The sequence below is a fragment of the Hyperoodon ampullatus genome (genome assembly GCF_949752795.1).
Source record: "Hyperoodon ampullatus genome assembly, chromosome: 18".
Lineage (NCBI taxonomy): Eukaryota > Metazoa > Chordata > Mammalia > Artiodactyla > Ziphiidae > Hyperoodon > Hyperoodon ampullatus.
Window position 1 is genome coordinate 37759302 of NC_136931.1, and position 12716 is coordinate 37772017.

Here is a 12716-nt window from a genome sequence, read left to right on the forward strand (position 1 = left end):
CTCCGCGCGGGGTGGGTGCTGCTTGCTGCAGGCTTAGGGGAGTCGCCATGGTGAGTGCTGAGGGGCCGCGGGCCCCGGGCCGACCCTTCTCCCAGCACCTGCTCACTCCCACCGCCTTGGAGCCTTTCAGGAGGAGTCGGGGCCCCGCAGCCGGGTTGGGGCTAATACCAGCCCGGCTTGGCCTGCGGGGTGGGCGACAGGCTGGGGAAGGCCGCAGGCGGGGCGATCCGGGCTCGGGTGGGCGGGGGTGCTTGGCCGCGGCTGTTACTCTTTGAGGAGGTGTCTCCGCTCATTAGCTCTGGGGGTCCGTGAGGGCCTGCGGCCCCTCTGAGTGGAGTCGGCCACCGCCCGCCTTGATGGGATCCCGAGTGCCGGGTCTTCTGGGCGTCTGGCTGAACGGGAGCGTGCGGAGGGCCTGAGGCTCAGAGGTGGCGTTGGGATCCGCCCAGAGGCTGCTCCCTTGCTGGCGGTTCCACCTTTGTGCCTGGTAGTGCTTTCTTATCCCTTCCTTGTGCAAGAAATACCTTCCGGGGGGGCCTTAATGGTGTCCGGGCCTTCTTCGGCCTCATAGCCCCCTTCGATTGCAGTGTGTGTCAGAATTCTAGGGACTCGCTTACGTGAATTTCCTGGAAGGACTCCTGCTCTCTGATATCTACTAATTCTGAGAGACGGAAAGGAGACTGCTTGTTTCCTTTAACACTTGTTCGTTGGGCGTCCTGGCTCTCTTACTGACCTCCCCATTGATGAAATCCAAGTGTTTTACTTCCTGGAAGTAGGCATACTCCTTAGCGCCTCTCCGTGCTGGCAGCAAATCGTGGTGTGGCTGTTGGCTGGTGAGCTTGAACTTCCTCAAAATGTGAATCCTTGTGTCTAGTTTCCACAAAGGCAAGTTGTCACTTGCATTTTATTAGCGTTTGACATAGTCTGCACTGTATGAATAATGTTTTTGGTTGTTGGTGTACAGTATGTCAGTTTTATCTCACTATTCACTTTACGTAGACAAGCTTCTGAAAACCTGTAAGCCTGGAAACAGGGGTCGCTTTAAATGTGTTAATGCCAGAAAGCAGAATGTTTGACATATATTACTTTCATATAATATGATGCCATACAAGGTGATTTTGCTTATTTCTCAGAATTTTTAGTTGGGAATTGATATAAGAACGGTGCAAAAATTAAACTAGGATTTCTCTGTTTCTCAACATTTATGGATTGACATTTATAGTGTTTTGTAATCAAAGCAGTTACTTGAGGATCTACTATACATCCAGATTCTGTGCTTGATGAACCAGTTTGGAGCAGTGAGCCAGACACACAGTCCTGTTCTCATGAATTTTATTGGGAAAGAAAACTTGAGTAGCAGTCTTGTCACAGCCACTGTCTCTGTGACTTGGGCAAGTCACTCAATCTTCTTTGAGTCTCCTTTTTGCATCTGAAAGCAAATGTTGCCTCTTTGGCCCTTCCCAATCCTAAAATTCTAGGATCCAGTTCAATTCATCATGCATCTTGTGTGCCTGCTATGTCATGGACTGTGCTGGTCACTGGAAACATAGTCCTTGCTTTCAAAGAACTTAGGTCTAGCAGGGAAGACGTGCTTGTGGCACTTAATGGAATACAGTCTGAGGATCGCTTTGCTAGCACTGTCAACTCAGTGTTGTGGGGCCCTGGAGGGAGAGACAGTTCTGCCTGAGGAGCTTGGGAAAGACTACAGGAAGTAACATGTTAAGTTTGATTCTGAGGAAGGTGAACAGAAATTCCCCAGGTGGAGAAGAAAGCGTATTGCTAGTAGATAAAGCTGGGAGAAGTGAATGCTCATGGTGTGTGCCATCATAGGATTCCTGGGGAAATTTATTGGTAAATTAAGGTGGAGACACTTTGGTATTAAAATACATGTTTGGACGTTCTCATCCCTTCATCATCCTTAGTTCTCCCTACTTCAATGGCTTATTTTGTGCCTTATCATCATTTTTAAAATAGTACTTTCATTAACATAATGAAATTCTGTATCTTTGTGAGACTGGTTATTTTCATTTTACGGTTGCTTTGCATCGCGTTCTTAGATTACATCTGTAGCATGAGTGGAGAGATTGCCAAATAAGTTTCTAGGATCGTTGGAGATAATTGCTGATATCTGAGGGGGATATAATAATAATGGTAACACTTATGTGAAGTGCTTATTACTAAGTGCTAAGCACTTTTCAAGCTTTATCTGTGTCACTTCACTTATTACTCACAACGGTGATGTTATAAGTACTCTTATTAACCTTGTTTGCTACAAGAGGAAGTGAAAGCACATTGTTTGAATGGAGAATAGTTTTATAAGTGATATGTTCATAGTGACCTTTGTTTTCTCTGCACCTTTTTAAAAAAATAAATTTACTTATTTATTTTTGGCTGCATTGGGTCTTCATTGCTGCACGCGGGCTTTTTCTAGTTGCGGCGAGTGGGGTCTACTCTTTGTTGTGGTGCACGGGCTTCTCATTACGTGGCTTCTCTTGTTGCAGAGCATGGGCTCTAGGCGCGCGGGCTTCAGTAGTTGTGGCGCATGGGCTTAGTTGCTCCGCGGCACGTGGGATCTTCCCGGACCAGGGCTCGAACCGTCCCCTGCATTGGCAGGCAGCTTCTTAACCACTGCGCCACCTCTCTGCACCTTTTAACTGTGTAGACTTGGGAGGGCTGTTCGGCTTGAGTCTCAAGCTCAAGTGGGCCTGATCACAAATGTTAATTTGATCTTGACTCTGTAGTGTTTCCATTTTTCTCTGATGCATGTAGCTGCTATGTACAGAGTCATTTGTAAACGGAGAACCACTTTCATGAGTGAGGAATCATTGGTTACCTGGCTTGTGTTTAATGAGAGCGTGTTCACGTTATACCTGACACTACTCTCAGTGTGACACTTCCCAGGAAGGGCATCTAGATGCTCCTTTAGAATAGCCATTTGGGGACTTCCCTGGTGGTGCAGTGGTGAAGAATCCGCCTGCCAATGCAGGGGACACGGGTTCAAGCCCTGGTCCGGGAAGATCCCACATGCCGCAGAGCAACTAAGCCCGTGTGGCACAACTACTTAGCCCACGTGCCACAACTACTGAAACCCGCGCACGTAGAGCCCGTGCTCTGCAACAAGAGAAACCACCGCAATGAGAAGCCCGCGCACCGCAATGAAGAGTAGCCCCTGCTCGTCACAACTAGAGAAAGCCCGCGCACAGCAATGAAGACCCAATGCAGCCAAATAAATAAATAAGTAGAATAGAATAGCCATTTGTATAATAACTACATTGTCTTACAAGTAATATGTAAAAATACATTAATATAGCTTTATCTCTTCATTTGTAGCCTATAATAAGTCTGTAATTTTCTACATTGTGTATATATATGTTTCTATTTATTTTAAACCCCATTGATACAAAATGGAAAAATTTTGCCAATTTGTTTACAGATTACTGAATCTGGTCATTTCTATACAAGTATTTTTGAATTGCTGGTAATCTCTTTATAACCACAGTTTTATTTGCTATATAATTATACACAATAGCCAAAAGGTAGAAGCAACCCAAATATCTATCAACAGACGAACGGATAAACAGAATGGTATATACACATGATGAAGTATTATTTAGCCTTAAAAAGAAGGAAATTTTGACATATGCTACAGCATGGATGAGCCTTGAAGATATTATGCCAAGTGAAATAAGCTGGACACAAAAGGGCAATATGGTATGATTCCACTTATGTGAGGTCAAACTCCTAGAGAGAAGTCAGACTCCTAGAGAAAAAAAGTAAAGTGGTGGTTGCCTGGAGTGCAAGTGGGGGGATGGGGAGTTACTGCTTAATGGGCACAGAATTTCCTTTTGGAAAGGTGAAAAAGTTCTGGAGATAGATGGTGGCAATGGCTGTAAAACGATGTAAATGTGCTTAATGCTACCGAACCGCACACTTAAAAATGGTTAAAATGGCAAATTTTATGTTATATATGTTTTACCACACTAAAAATTATAAAAATTTCCTGATGTATCACTACTTATCTCTAAGTTGGCCATCTGAACCTAGTGAAATCCATTGATTCTAATAATTGTTAAATCTATTGCATCCAGAGTTTAGAGCCAGAAAACCCAAACCATAGCTTGGTCTCCCTGAAGTTTTCAGATGGCTAGACCGTGATGAACAGTGAATTTCATGAAGTCAGAATTCTTAAATGCTCATGTTCTCCTTGCCAACATTTTACACTAATAGTTCTGTTGCATAAATCAGTGTTCAGTTTAAAAGATACACAACTTTTTCTCTGAAATTTATTTATGCTTATGAAGAAGTATGGTCATAGGGAAACTCAGTTTACTAGAGTTTGCCACAGGAAAAGATAGAGAGATGCTTGGCATTGCTTATTGTTCAATTAATTTTTTCCTCTTTCCAAAATTAGACCAAGAAAATATTCTGTTTTTATAAATGATTCTAGTTCAGAAGTGGGTTTTATGTGCTTTTTGTTAATCTCGAAATTAAGTGTTGTTTTGATTGTCTCTGATAATGGAGCAGACCAGATTTAACTTTCATGTTTATAAGTAAGTGCTTGCCTTCTTCCATCTTCCTAGTTCATTGTGTAAGAGGCATTCTCTCTCTAGTCATTTTTCTTTTTTATTACGGTAGAATTCACATAAAATTGACCATTTTAAAGCGAACAATTCAGTGACATTTCGTACATTAACAATGTTGTATGACTAGCATCTCTGTCTAGTTTCAAAACATTTTTATCACCCGAAAAGGAAACCCTGTACTCATTAAGCAGTTACTCATCCAGTCTCCCTCCTGGTAACCACCAGTCTGCTTTTTGTTTCTATGGATGATTTACCTGTTCTGGATGCAAGCTTACTTCGTTTTATTGTGCTTTTGCTTTACTACATTTAAAACTTTTTTTTTTTTTTAACAAATTGAAGGTTTGTGGGAACCCTGCAGCTAGAAAGTCTTTTGGCGCCATTTTTCCAACAGCATTTGCTTACTTCGTGTCTTTGTGTCACATTTTGGTAATTCTTGCAATATTTCAAACTTTTTCATTATTATATTTGTTCTGGTGATTAGTGATCTTTGATATTACAATTGTAATTGTTGTGGGGTGACACGAACTGTGCCTATATGAGTGGGCAAACTTAATTGATAAATGTGTGTGTTCTGACTGCCCCCCGACTGGCTGTTCCCCGTTACTCTCCCTCTCCTTGAGCCTCCCTATTCCCTGAGATACAACAATATTGAAATTAGGCCAATTGATAGCCCTACAATGGCCTCTAAGTGTTTGAGTGAAAGGAAGGGTTACACATTCTCACTGTAAATCAAAAGCTAGAAATGATTAAGCTCGGTGAGGAAGGCATGTCAAAAGCTCAGCCTCTTGCACCAGTTAGCCAAGCTGGGAATGGAAAGGAAAAGTTCTTGAAGGAAATTAAAAGTCCTACTCCAGTGAACACATGAATGATAAGAAGGCACAACAGCCTTATGGTTGATACGCAGAAAGTTTTAGTGGTCTGGATAGATGATCAGACCAGCCACCACATTTCCTTAAGCCAAAGCCTAATCCATAGCAAGCTCTCTCTTCAGTTCTTTGAAGGCCGAGAGAGGTTAAGGAAGCTGCAGAAGAAAAGTTTGAAACTAGCAGAGGTTGGTTCATGAGGTTTATGGAAAGAAGCCATTTCTATACCATAAAAATGCAAGGTGAAGCTGCAAATGGTGATGTAGAAGCTGTAATAAGTTATCCAGAAGGTCTAGATAAGACAATTAATGATGGTGGCTACACTAAACAACAGATTTTCAATGTAGACAAAACTCTCACAGCTAGAGAGGAGAAGTCAACGTCTGGCTTCAAGAACAGGCTGACCCTCTTGTTAGGGGCTAATGCAGCTGATGGATTTAAGTTGAAGCTGATACTCATTTACCATTCCTAAAATCCTAGGGTCCTTGTGAATTATGGGCCTGTGCCCATAAATGGAAAAACAAAGCTTGGATGACAGCACATCAGTTTACAACATAATTTACTTAATGTTTTAAGCTCACTGTTGAGACCTAGTGCTCAGGAAAAAAGGATTCCTTCCAAAATATTAATGCTCATTCACAATGCACCTGGTCACCCAAGAGCTCTGATGAAGATGTATAGTGAGATTAATACTGTTTTCACGCCAGCTAACACAACATCCATTCTGTAGCCGACAGATCAAGGAGTTATTTTGAATTTCAAGTCTTGTTAATTTAAGAAATATATTTCATAAGGCTATAGCTGCCATAGTGATTCCTTTGATGGATCTGGATAAAGTAAAGCCATTAAGAATATTTGCGATTCATGGGAAGAGGTCAAAATATCAACATACACAGGAGTTTGGAGGAAGTTGATTCTAATCCTCATGGATGACCTTGATTGGTTTAAGACTTCAGTGGAGGAAGTAACTGAAGATGTGGAAATAGCAAGAGAACTAGAATTAGAAGTAGAGCCTGAAGATGTGACTGAATTGCTGTAATCTCATGATCAAACTAACAGATGAGGAGTTGCTTCTTATGGATGAATAAAGAAAGTGGTTTCTGGAGATGGAATCTACTCCTGGTGAAGATTGTTGAAATGACAATAAAGGATTTAGAATATTACATAAACTTAGTTGATAAAGCAGGGCAGGGTTTGAGAGAACTAACTCCAATTTTGAAAGAAGTTCTACTATGGGTAAAATGGTATCAAACAGCATTACATGCTACCGAGAAATCGTTCATGAAAGGAAGAGCCAGTCGCTGAGGCAGACTTCATTGTTGTCTTATTTTAAGAAGTTGCCACGACCACCCCAGCCTTCACCCTAATCAGTCAGCAGCATCAATATCAATGTAAGACCCTACATCAGCATAAAGAGAATGACTGAAGGCTCAGATAATGGGTAGCAGTTTTTAGCAATAAGTTGTTTTTAAATTAAGGTATATACATTGTTTACTTAGACATAATGCTATCGCACACTTAATAGACTACAGTACAGTGTAAACATAACTTTTGTACACGCTGTGAAACCAAAAAGTTTGTGTGACTCACTTTATTGCAATATTTGCTTTATTGCTGTGGTCTGGAACTGAATGTGCAATATCTCTGAGGTATGCCTGTATTTCGTATCAGTGGAGTCTTACAATATGTGGTCTTCCGTGTCTGGTTTCTTTCACTTAGCATAATGTTTTCTAGGTTAGTTCACGTAGCATGTATCAATACTTCACTCCTTATGATTGAGTAATATTCCTTATATGTATATAACACAATTTGTTTATCCACTCATCTGTTGATCCTTTAGTCATTTTTTATTAAAAACATAATCTAAAACCAGCTTATTCATTCGTACAGTGAACATTTATGAAGCATCCATTATGTGTCAGGCAATGTGTTGGGTCCCAAGGATGTAAAAATGGCCATCATTTATAATTATAATGTGATACCTGCTGTAGTAGAGGTGTAACACAGTGTTTATACAACATATGGGGTGGAGTGGTTAACACTGCTTGACAGGTGGATCTAATTCATCTTGCAAGCAGATTTTTCTGATGGCAAAGAGAAGACTATATAGATGTATTTCGTTCATTATAACTGTAGATCTCTATATTTGAAATGATAAGGTAGGTTCTTGAAGAGAGTACTCTTTATGGTGTTCTACTACAGGTCACTGACAATAATTTTAGCTATTTTATTTCTAAGCTGTTTAGTCCCTCGTTGTATATTACCTAAGGGGATAAGTGTTCTCATAAACTAGTTCCTTGGTCTGCCTAAGAATAGACCAAGATGCAGATGAGAGGCTTTTAGAGATTTGGGTTAGACTATACTTACCACCACAGATTGGTTATGTTCCAGTTGAATTCAGAGTGTATTAGCAGAACATAGGCAGCCATAAACTACCACCTTATATTTCTTTGAAGCCAACCTGCTACAGGAATGTTGAGTCAGTTTCTGAGAAGAAGTTCTCTGTACATATTATTTTTCTCCTTCAGCAATCTTATGCTGTTAACTTCAGTGATGGCACAGCTCTCTGTTCAGCTGTCAAAAATTGATAAATTAGTTTGAGATGTAGAACTGGAATGAGTCTTATATGAAAGCCTTGGAAATATAAAGTATGGTGGGAAATATAGAAAGAACAGATTTACTAGAAGAGAGTGCTAATGAGATTAATGGGAGGTTTTTAAAAAAATTTTTCAGCCTACAACACAGCAGTCACCTCAGGATGAGCAGGAAAAGCTCTTGGATGAAGCCATACAGGCTGTGAAGGTCCAGTCATTCCAGATGAAGAGATGCCTGGTAAGAAGGACAATTGCAGTCTGTGTATTCCTAAGAACGCATATGCAGTGTTCTCTAAAGTTGTATACTCTAAAGTGTATACTGCACTACTGCTTCTGGTAAATCAAATCTTCAGTCCCACTTCCCTCAAGCACTGCTTGGAGCAGTTTCAACAGATAGCCCTGTTGAAATATTTACTTACCATTATATTTATGTTTTGAGATTGTCTGTCTTCCCTACCAGAATGTAAGCTCCATGAGGACGAGAGACCCTGACTCCTATTTACACGTCACTATATTATCACCATACCCTATCTCACGTGAATTACTAGGCTCATTAGTTCTGTACCTCAGAACTGAGGAGTATTTGACATATAATCATTGCTTAATAAATATTGGTTGAACAAATGGATTTAAATGCTTTCCATTTGAATTATTCAGCTTTTCCCCCTTATCTTGAAGGCTTTTATTTCTGTCCTGAATAGATACATTTTTTTGCAGGAACTACCTTAAAAATTAGACCTATTTATATATTTTCATATTCTGAAAGGGTAGGAGATTATCTGTGTAGAAACTATAAATTCTCTGGATTAAAATTTAAGAAATGGAACCAAATAGGCTGGTACTTCAAGTTGTAAGTTGCTGTGTTGATGATGATAATAATACCTTGCCTTTGTAAAGTGTCTTAGAGTTTCTAAAGCTTAGTAATATGCTCTTTTAACCAGTTGTATCATTGTATTGCTTTTCTCGCAAACCAATTTGTAAAAACAAAACTCTCGGAATGGAGAAAATTGGTGAGCGTGGAGCTTGCTATTGCTTGCTTCTGTCTCTTTCTGTGTATGAATAGTGTTTCCTGTATCTAAAGGAATTGTCTGCGTTTATGTGTTAAGTGGGACACATGGACATTTGTAAGGAGGAAAGCATACTTAAAGGAGTAGTCATTCCAGACATCTCTGAAGAGTATTTAACCTATGACCAAACCATTGTCAGAATAGTATCTTGCTTCAAAAGAATCAGTATGCCAGTTTTCTTGATTGCAGGTAAAATATGAATTGGTGGAGTTATAGTTTCAGAGTTGCTAGGGGTTGTAAAGACAAGTTGTTGCCAGGAAGCTTGCAGCCCTAGATAAATTAGATTTGCTAAGCTTTGCAGCCCTGGTGAGGAATTATGTATCTTATTCTTTACAGTAAAGAGAAGGCAGGGTGAAACTAAGCTTGATTTTTATGTGATTAACATAATTTAGGTGCTGTATACTCATAAAACTGTGTAACAGATCCTTGGTGAAAGAGTTTATATAACCAAGTTATATGTTTATTTAAATTAAGCATTCTCACCAATTCTCTTGGTATTTCTGTAGGACAAAAACAAGCTTATGGATGCTCTGAAACATGCTTCTAATATGCTTGGTGAACTCCGGACTTCTATGTTATCACCAAAGAGCTACTATGAACTTTGTATCTTTTGAATGTTGAAGAATGAACATTTTGATCATACGTTTTTCTCGATAAGGCCATATTTTGTTTGTTCCTTAAGTTTTTCTGAAGTTGTGTTACTTTCTTAACCAAATAGTACTCCTTCTCCATGCAGATGTGCTCAGTGAGAAAAAGAAAAACTTAGTATCAGAAACCCTTTTTCTATGCTTAAATTTCAAGTGGATTGTTGTTACATCTCAATTTTCAGACTCTCATGAAGGTTATTGAAAGTATTAGACAACTGGTTCTTTTTTTTTTTTTTTTTTAATTTGTTTTGGGCTGTGCTGGGTCTTCGTTGCTGTGCGCGGACTTTCTCTATTTTCGGCGAGCGGGGGCTACTCTTCGTTGCGGTGCGCAGGCTTCTCATTGCAGTGGCTTCTCTTGTTGTGGAGCACAGGCTCTAGGCTTGCAGGCTTCAGTAGTTATAGCACCCTGGCTCAGTAGTTATAGCATGCTGGCTCAGTAGTTGTGGCTCACAGGCTCCAGAGCACAGGCTCAGTAGTTGTGGCGCACGGGCTTAGTTCCTCCGTGGCATGTGGGATCTTCCTGGACCAGGGCTCGAACCCGTGTCCCCTGCATTGGCAGGTGGATTCTTAACTACCGCGCCACCAGAGAAGTCCCTAGGCACCAGAGAAGTCCCTAGGCAGTTGGTTCTTTAATGCTAAAATTTTGTCATGCAGGACTCCGAAATGGGAAGGAAATCAATGCTTTGCCATTTCAAAACCCTTTAGTAGTCTGACAGGCAATCTTGTTTTTGTTGCCTTGGTTTACCTGACATCTTTTAAAACCCTTATTTTAAAGTAGGGAAAGCCCAGAAGAAATTCTGTCTTTACTTAACTTAAAAATGCTCTCATACATGACTAACATTTAAGAAATTTGCCCAATATGGTAGTTCCCTGGTGGCCTAGTGATTACGATTCTAGGTTTTCACTGCCATGGCCCAGGTTCAGTCCCTCGTTGGGGAACTAAGATCCCACAAGCTGCGTGGTGTGGCCAAAAAATAAAAAATAAATAAAAAAAGAAATGGCAATATGAAAAAAAAGAAAAAAAAAGAAATTTGCCCAATAATTTAATGACTCCAACAAGTTGCAGAGTATTGCTTAGGTTGACTTAGCTTTGAATCCTTAATGATAATTAAAAGATATGGCTATTTCTGATGAACTACACTACTTGGAAGTTTACCTGACAGATGAGTTTGCTAAAGGAAGAAAAGTGGCAGATCTCTATGAACTTGTACAGTATGCTGGAAACATTATCCCAAGGCTGTAAGTTATTAAGACTCTGAGGGCTTTTATATCTGCATTTCCCACTTTATGTTATATCCTTTAAAATCAGCAGCTTTTTTAAACCAAGTTTAAGGTTATTTAATTTTTTAACGAATAGAGGTTAACATTTTGATAGTGATTAAGGTTTTAGAGTATAATTAGTTTTACTTTTTATAGATTATTGAGGAACTTTGGAAATAGAAAAAATGGACATGTTTTGTTTAATTTCTTGACTACTAGAAAAATTAATATAATGACAATTATAAGAGACCTAATGTGTTTAAAGGTGATGATATTTATATATAAAAATGGAGGGGTGTCAGTAAACAGTTATATTTTAAATCAAACGATATTTTCTTCATTGTGCAGGAGAAAACCTGCTCCCTGTCTTGTATTTTTTTAATGTTTTATATGCTATGTTTGAATATAATCAAATTCTTGACTTGAGTATTTTATATTTCTAATCTAATGTTGCCTCATAATTCTTCTAGTTATCTGTTGATCACAGTTGGAGTTGTATATGTCAAGTCATTTCCTCAGTCCAGGAAAGATATTTTGAAAGATTTGGTAGAAATGTGCCGAGGTGTGCAGCACCCCTTGAGAGGTCTATTTCTTCGAAATTATCTACTTCAGTGTACCAGAAACATCTTACCTGATGAAGGAGAGCCAACAGAGTAAGTGCTTTTCTTTCTTGATTTAATTGTAGTATTTTTTTGTTGTAAAACATACAAAAAGTATAGAAAAGTATATAGAATAAAATAAATATCAATAATTCTCCTGCCCAGAGTCAGCCACTGGTAGCATTTTTTTTTTTTTTTTTTTTTTTTTGCGGTACGTGGGCCTCTCACTGTTGTGGCCTCTCCCGTTGTGTAGCAGAAGCTCCAGATGCGCAGGCTCAGCGGCCATGGCTCGTGGGCCCAGCCGCTCCGTGGCATGTGGGATATTCCCGGACCAGGGCACGAACCCGTGTCCCCTGCATCGGCAGGCGGACTCTCAGCCACTGTGCCACCAGGGAAGCCCCACTGGTAGCATTTTGTGTATAGATTTCCTTTGAGACACAGAACTCCTCAATATATGTGGTGTGATACAAAATGTACTGTTACGAAAATTATGTGTGGATTATTAATACCTGCTTTTTTCATGCAACATAATTGAGAGCATTTTTTCATTCCATCAGATATTCTTTGAAAATGTGACTTTTTAAATGAGTTACATTTTGAAAATGGTATTTGTGATAAAATAATGAAATATGCTTAACTTTTGCTATGAGCTAGCCAGTTTTCATATTGTTTCTTGAATGTCTGTCAGTTTTTATAATTTGTCAACTTCTAGTTACCCCAGAGTATTAGTGATTTTAATTATCTGTGCACACAAATTAGATATTAACTCCAAAACAGAAAACAAAAAGCCATTCAGAGAGAGCCCTATCTCTCATGTGAGCAGTATTCCAGCATCTGAGTCCATTTTGCTTTTATCCCACAAAAAGGGTAGATGGTCAGCCTGCTGTGGTCTCATCCAACTGGGTGTACTATTCATGAGACACATTCCCTTGATTGAGGAACTTAATTCCCTTTTTCTAAAGTTTATTCATTTAATTCTAATGTGTATATTTTAGTGGTTTTTAGTATATCTGCATCATTTCCTTTTCAAAAGAAAAACTTTAATAAAAATTTAACCAATGCACAAGACAAAAAGTTTAAATGGTATAGAAAAGATAAAAATT

At 39.4% G+C, this 12716-nt stretch overlaps 1 protein-coding gene across 1 annotated transcript in view; it reads left to right on the plus strand.

Annotated features, from left to right (window-relative positions):
* Window positions 1-47: 47 nt before the first annotated feature.
* The window catches only part of VPS35 (VPS35 retromer complex component), a gene marked incomplete at both ends in the record, with an annotated part of 32805 nt that continues 20136 nt past the window's right edge, over window positions 48-12716 (plus strand). Inside the window, 6 exons of the mRNA XM_079724061.1 lie at window positions 48-237; window positions 333-487; window positions 8180-8278; window positions 9614-9710; window positions 10870-10993; window positions 11485-11667. Coding sequence (XP_079580187.1) covers window positions 48-237; window positions 333-487; window positions 8180-8278; window positions 9614-9710; window positions 10870-10993; window positions 11485-11667 — 848 coding nt within the window. The remainder of the gene's footprint in view (window positions 238-332; window positions 488-8179; window positions 8279-9613; window positions 9711-10869; window positions 10994-11484; window positions 11668-12716) is intronic.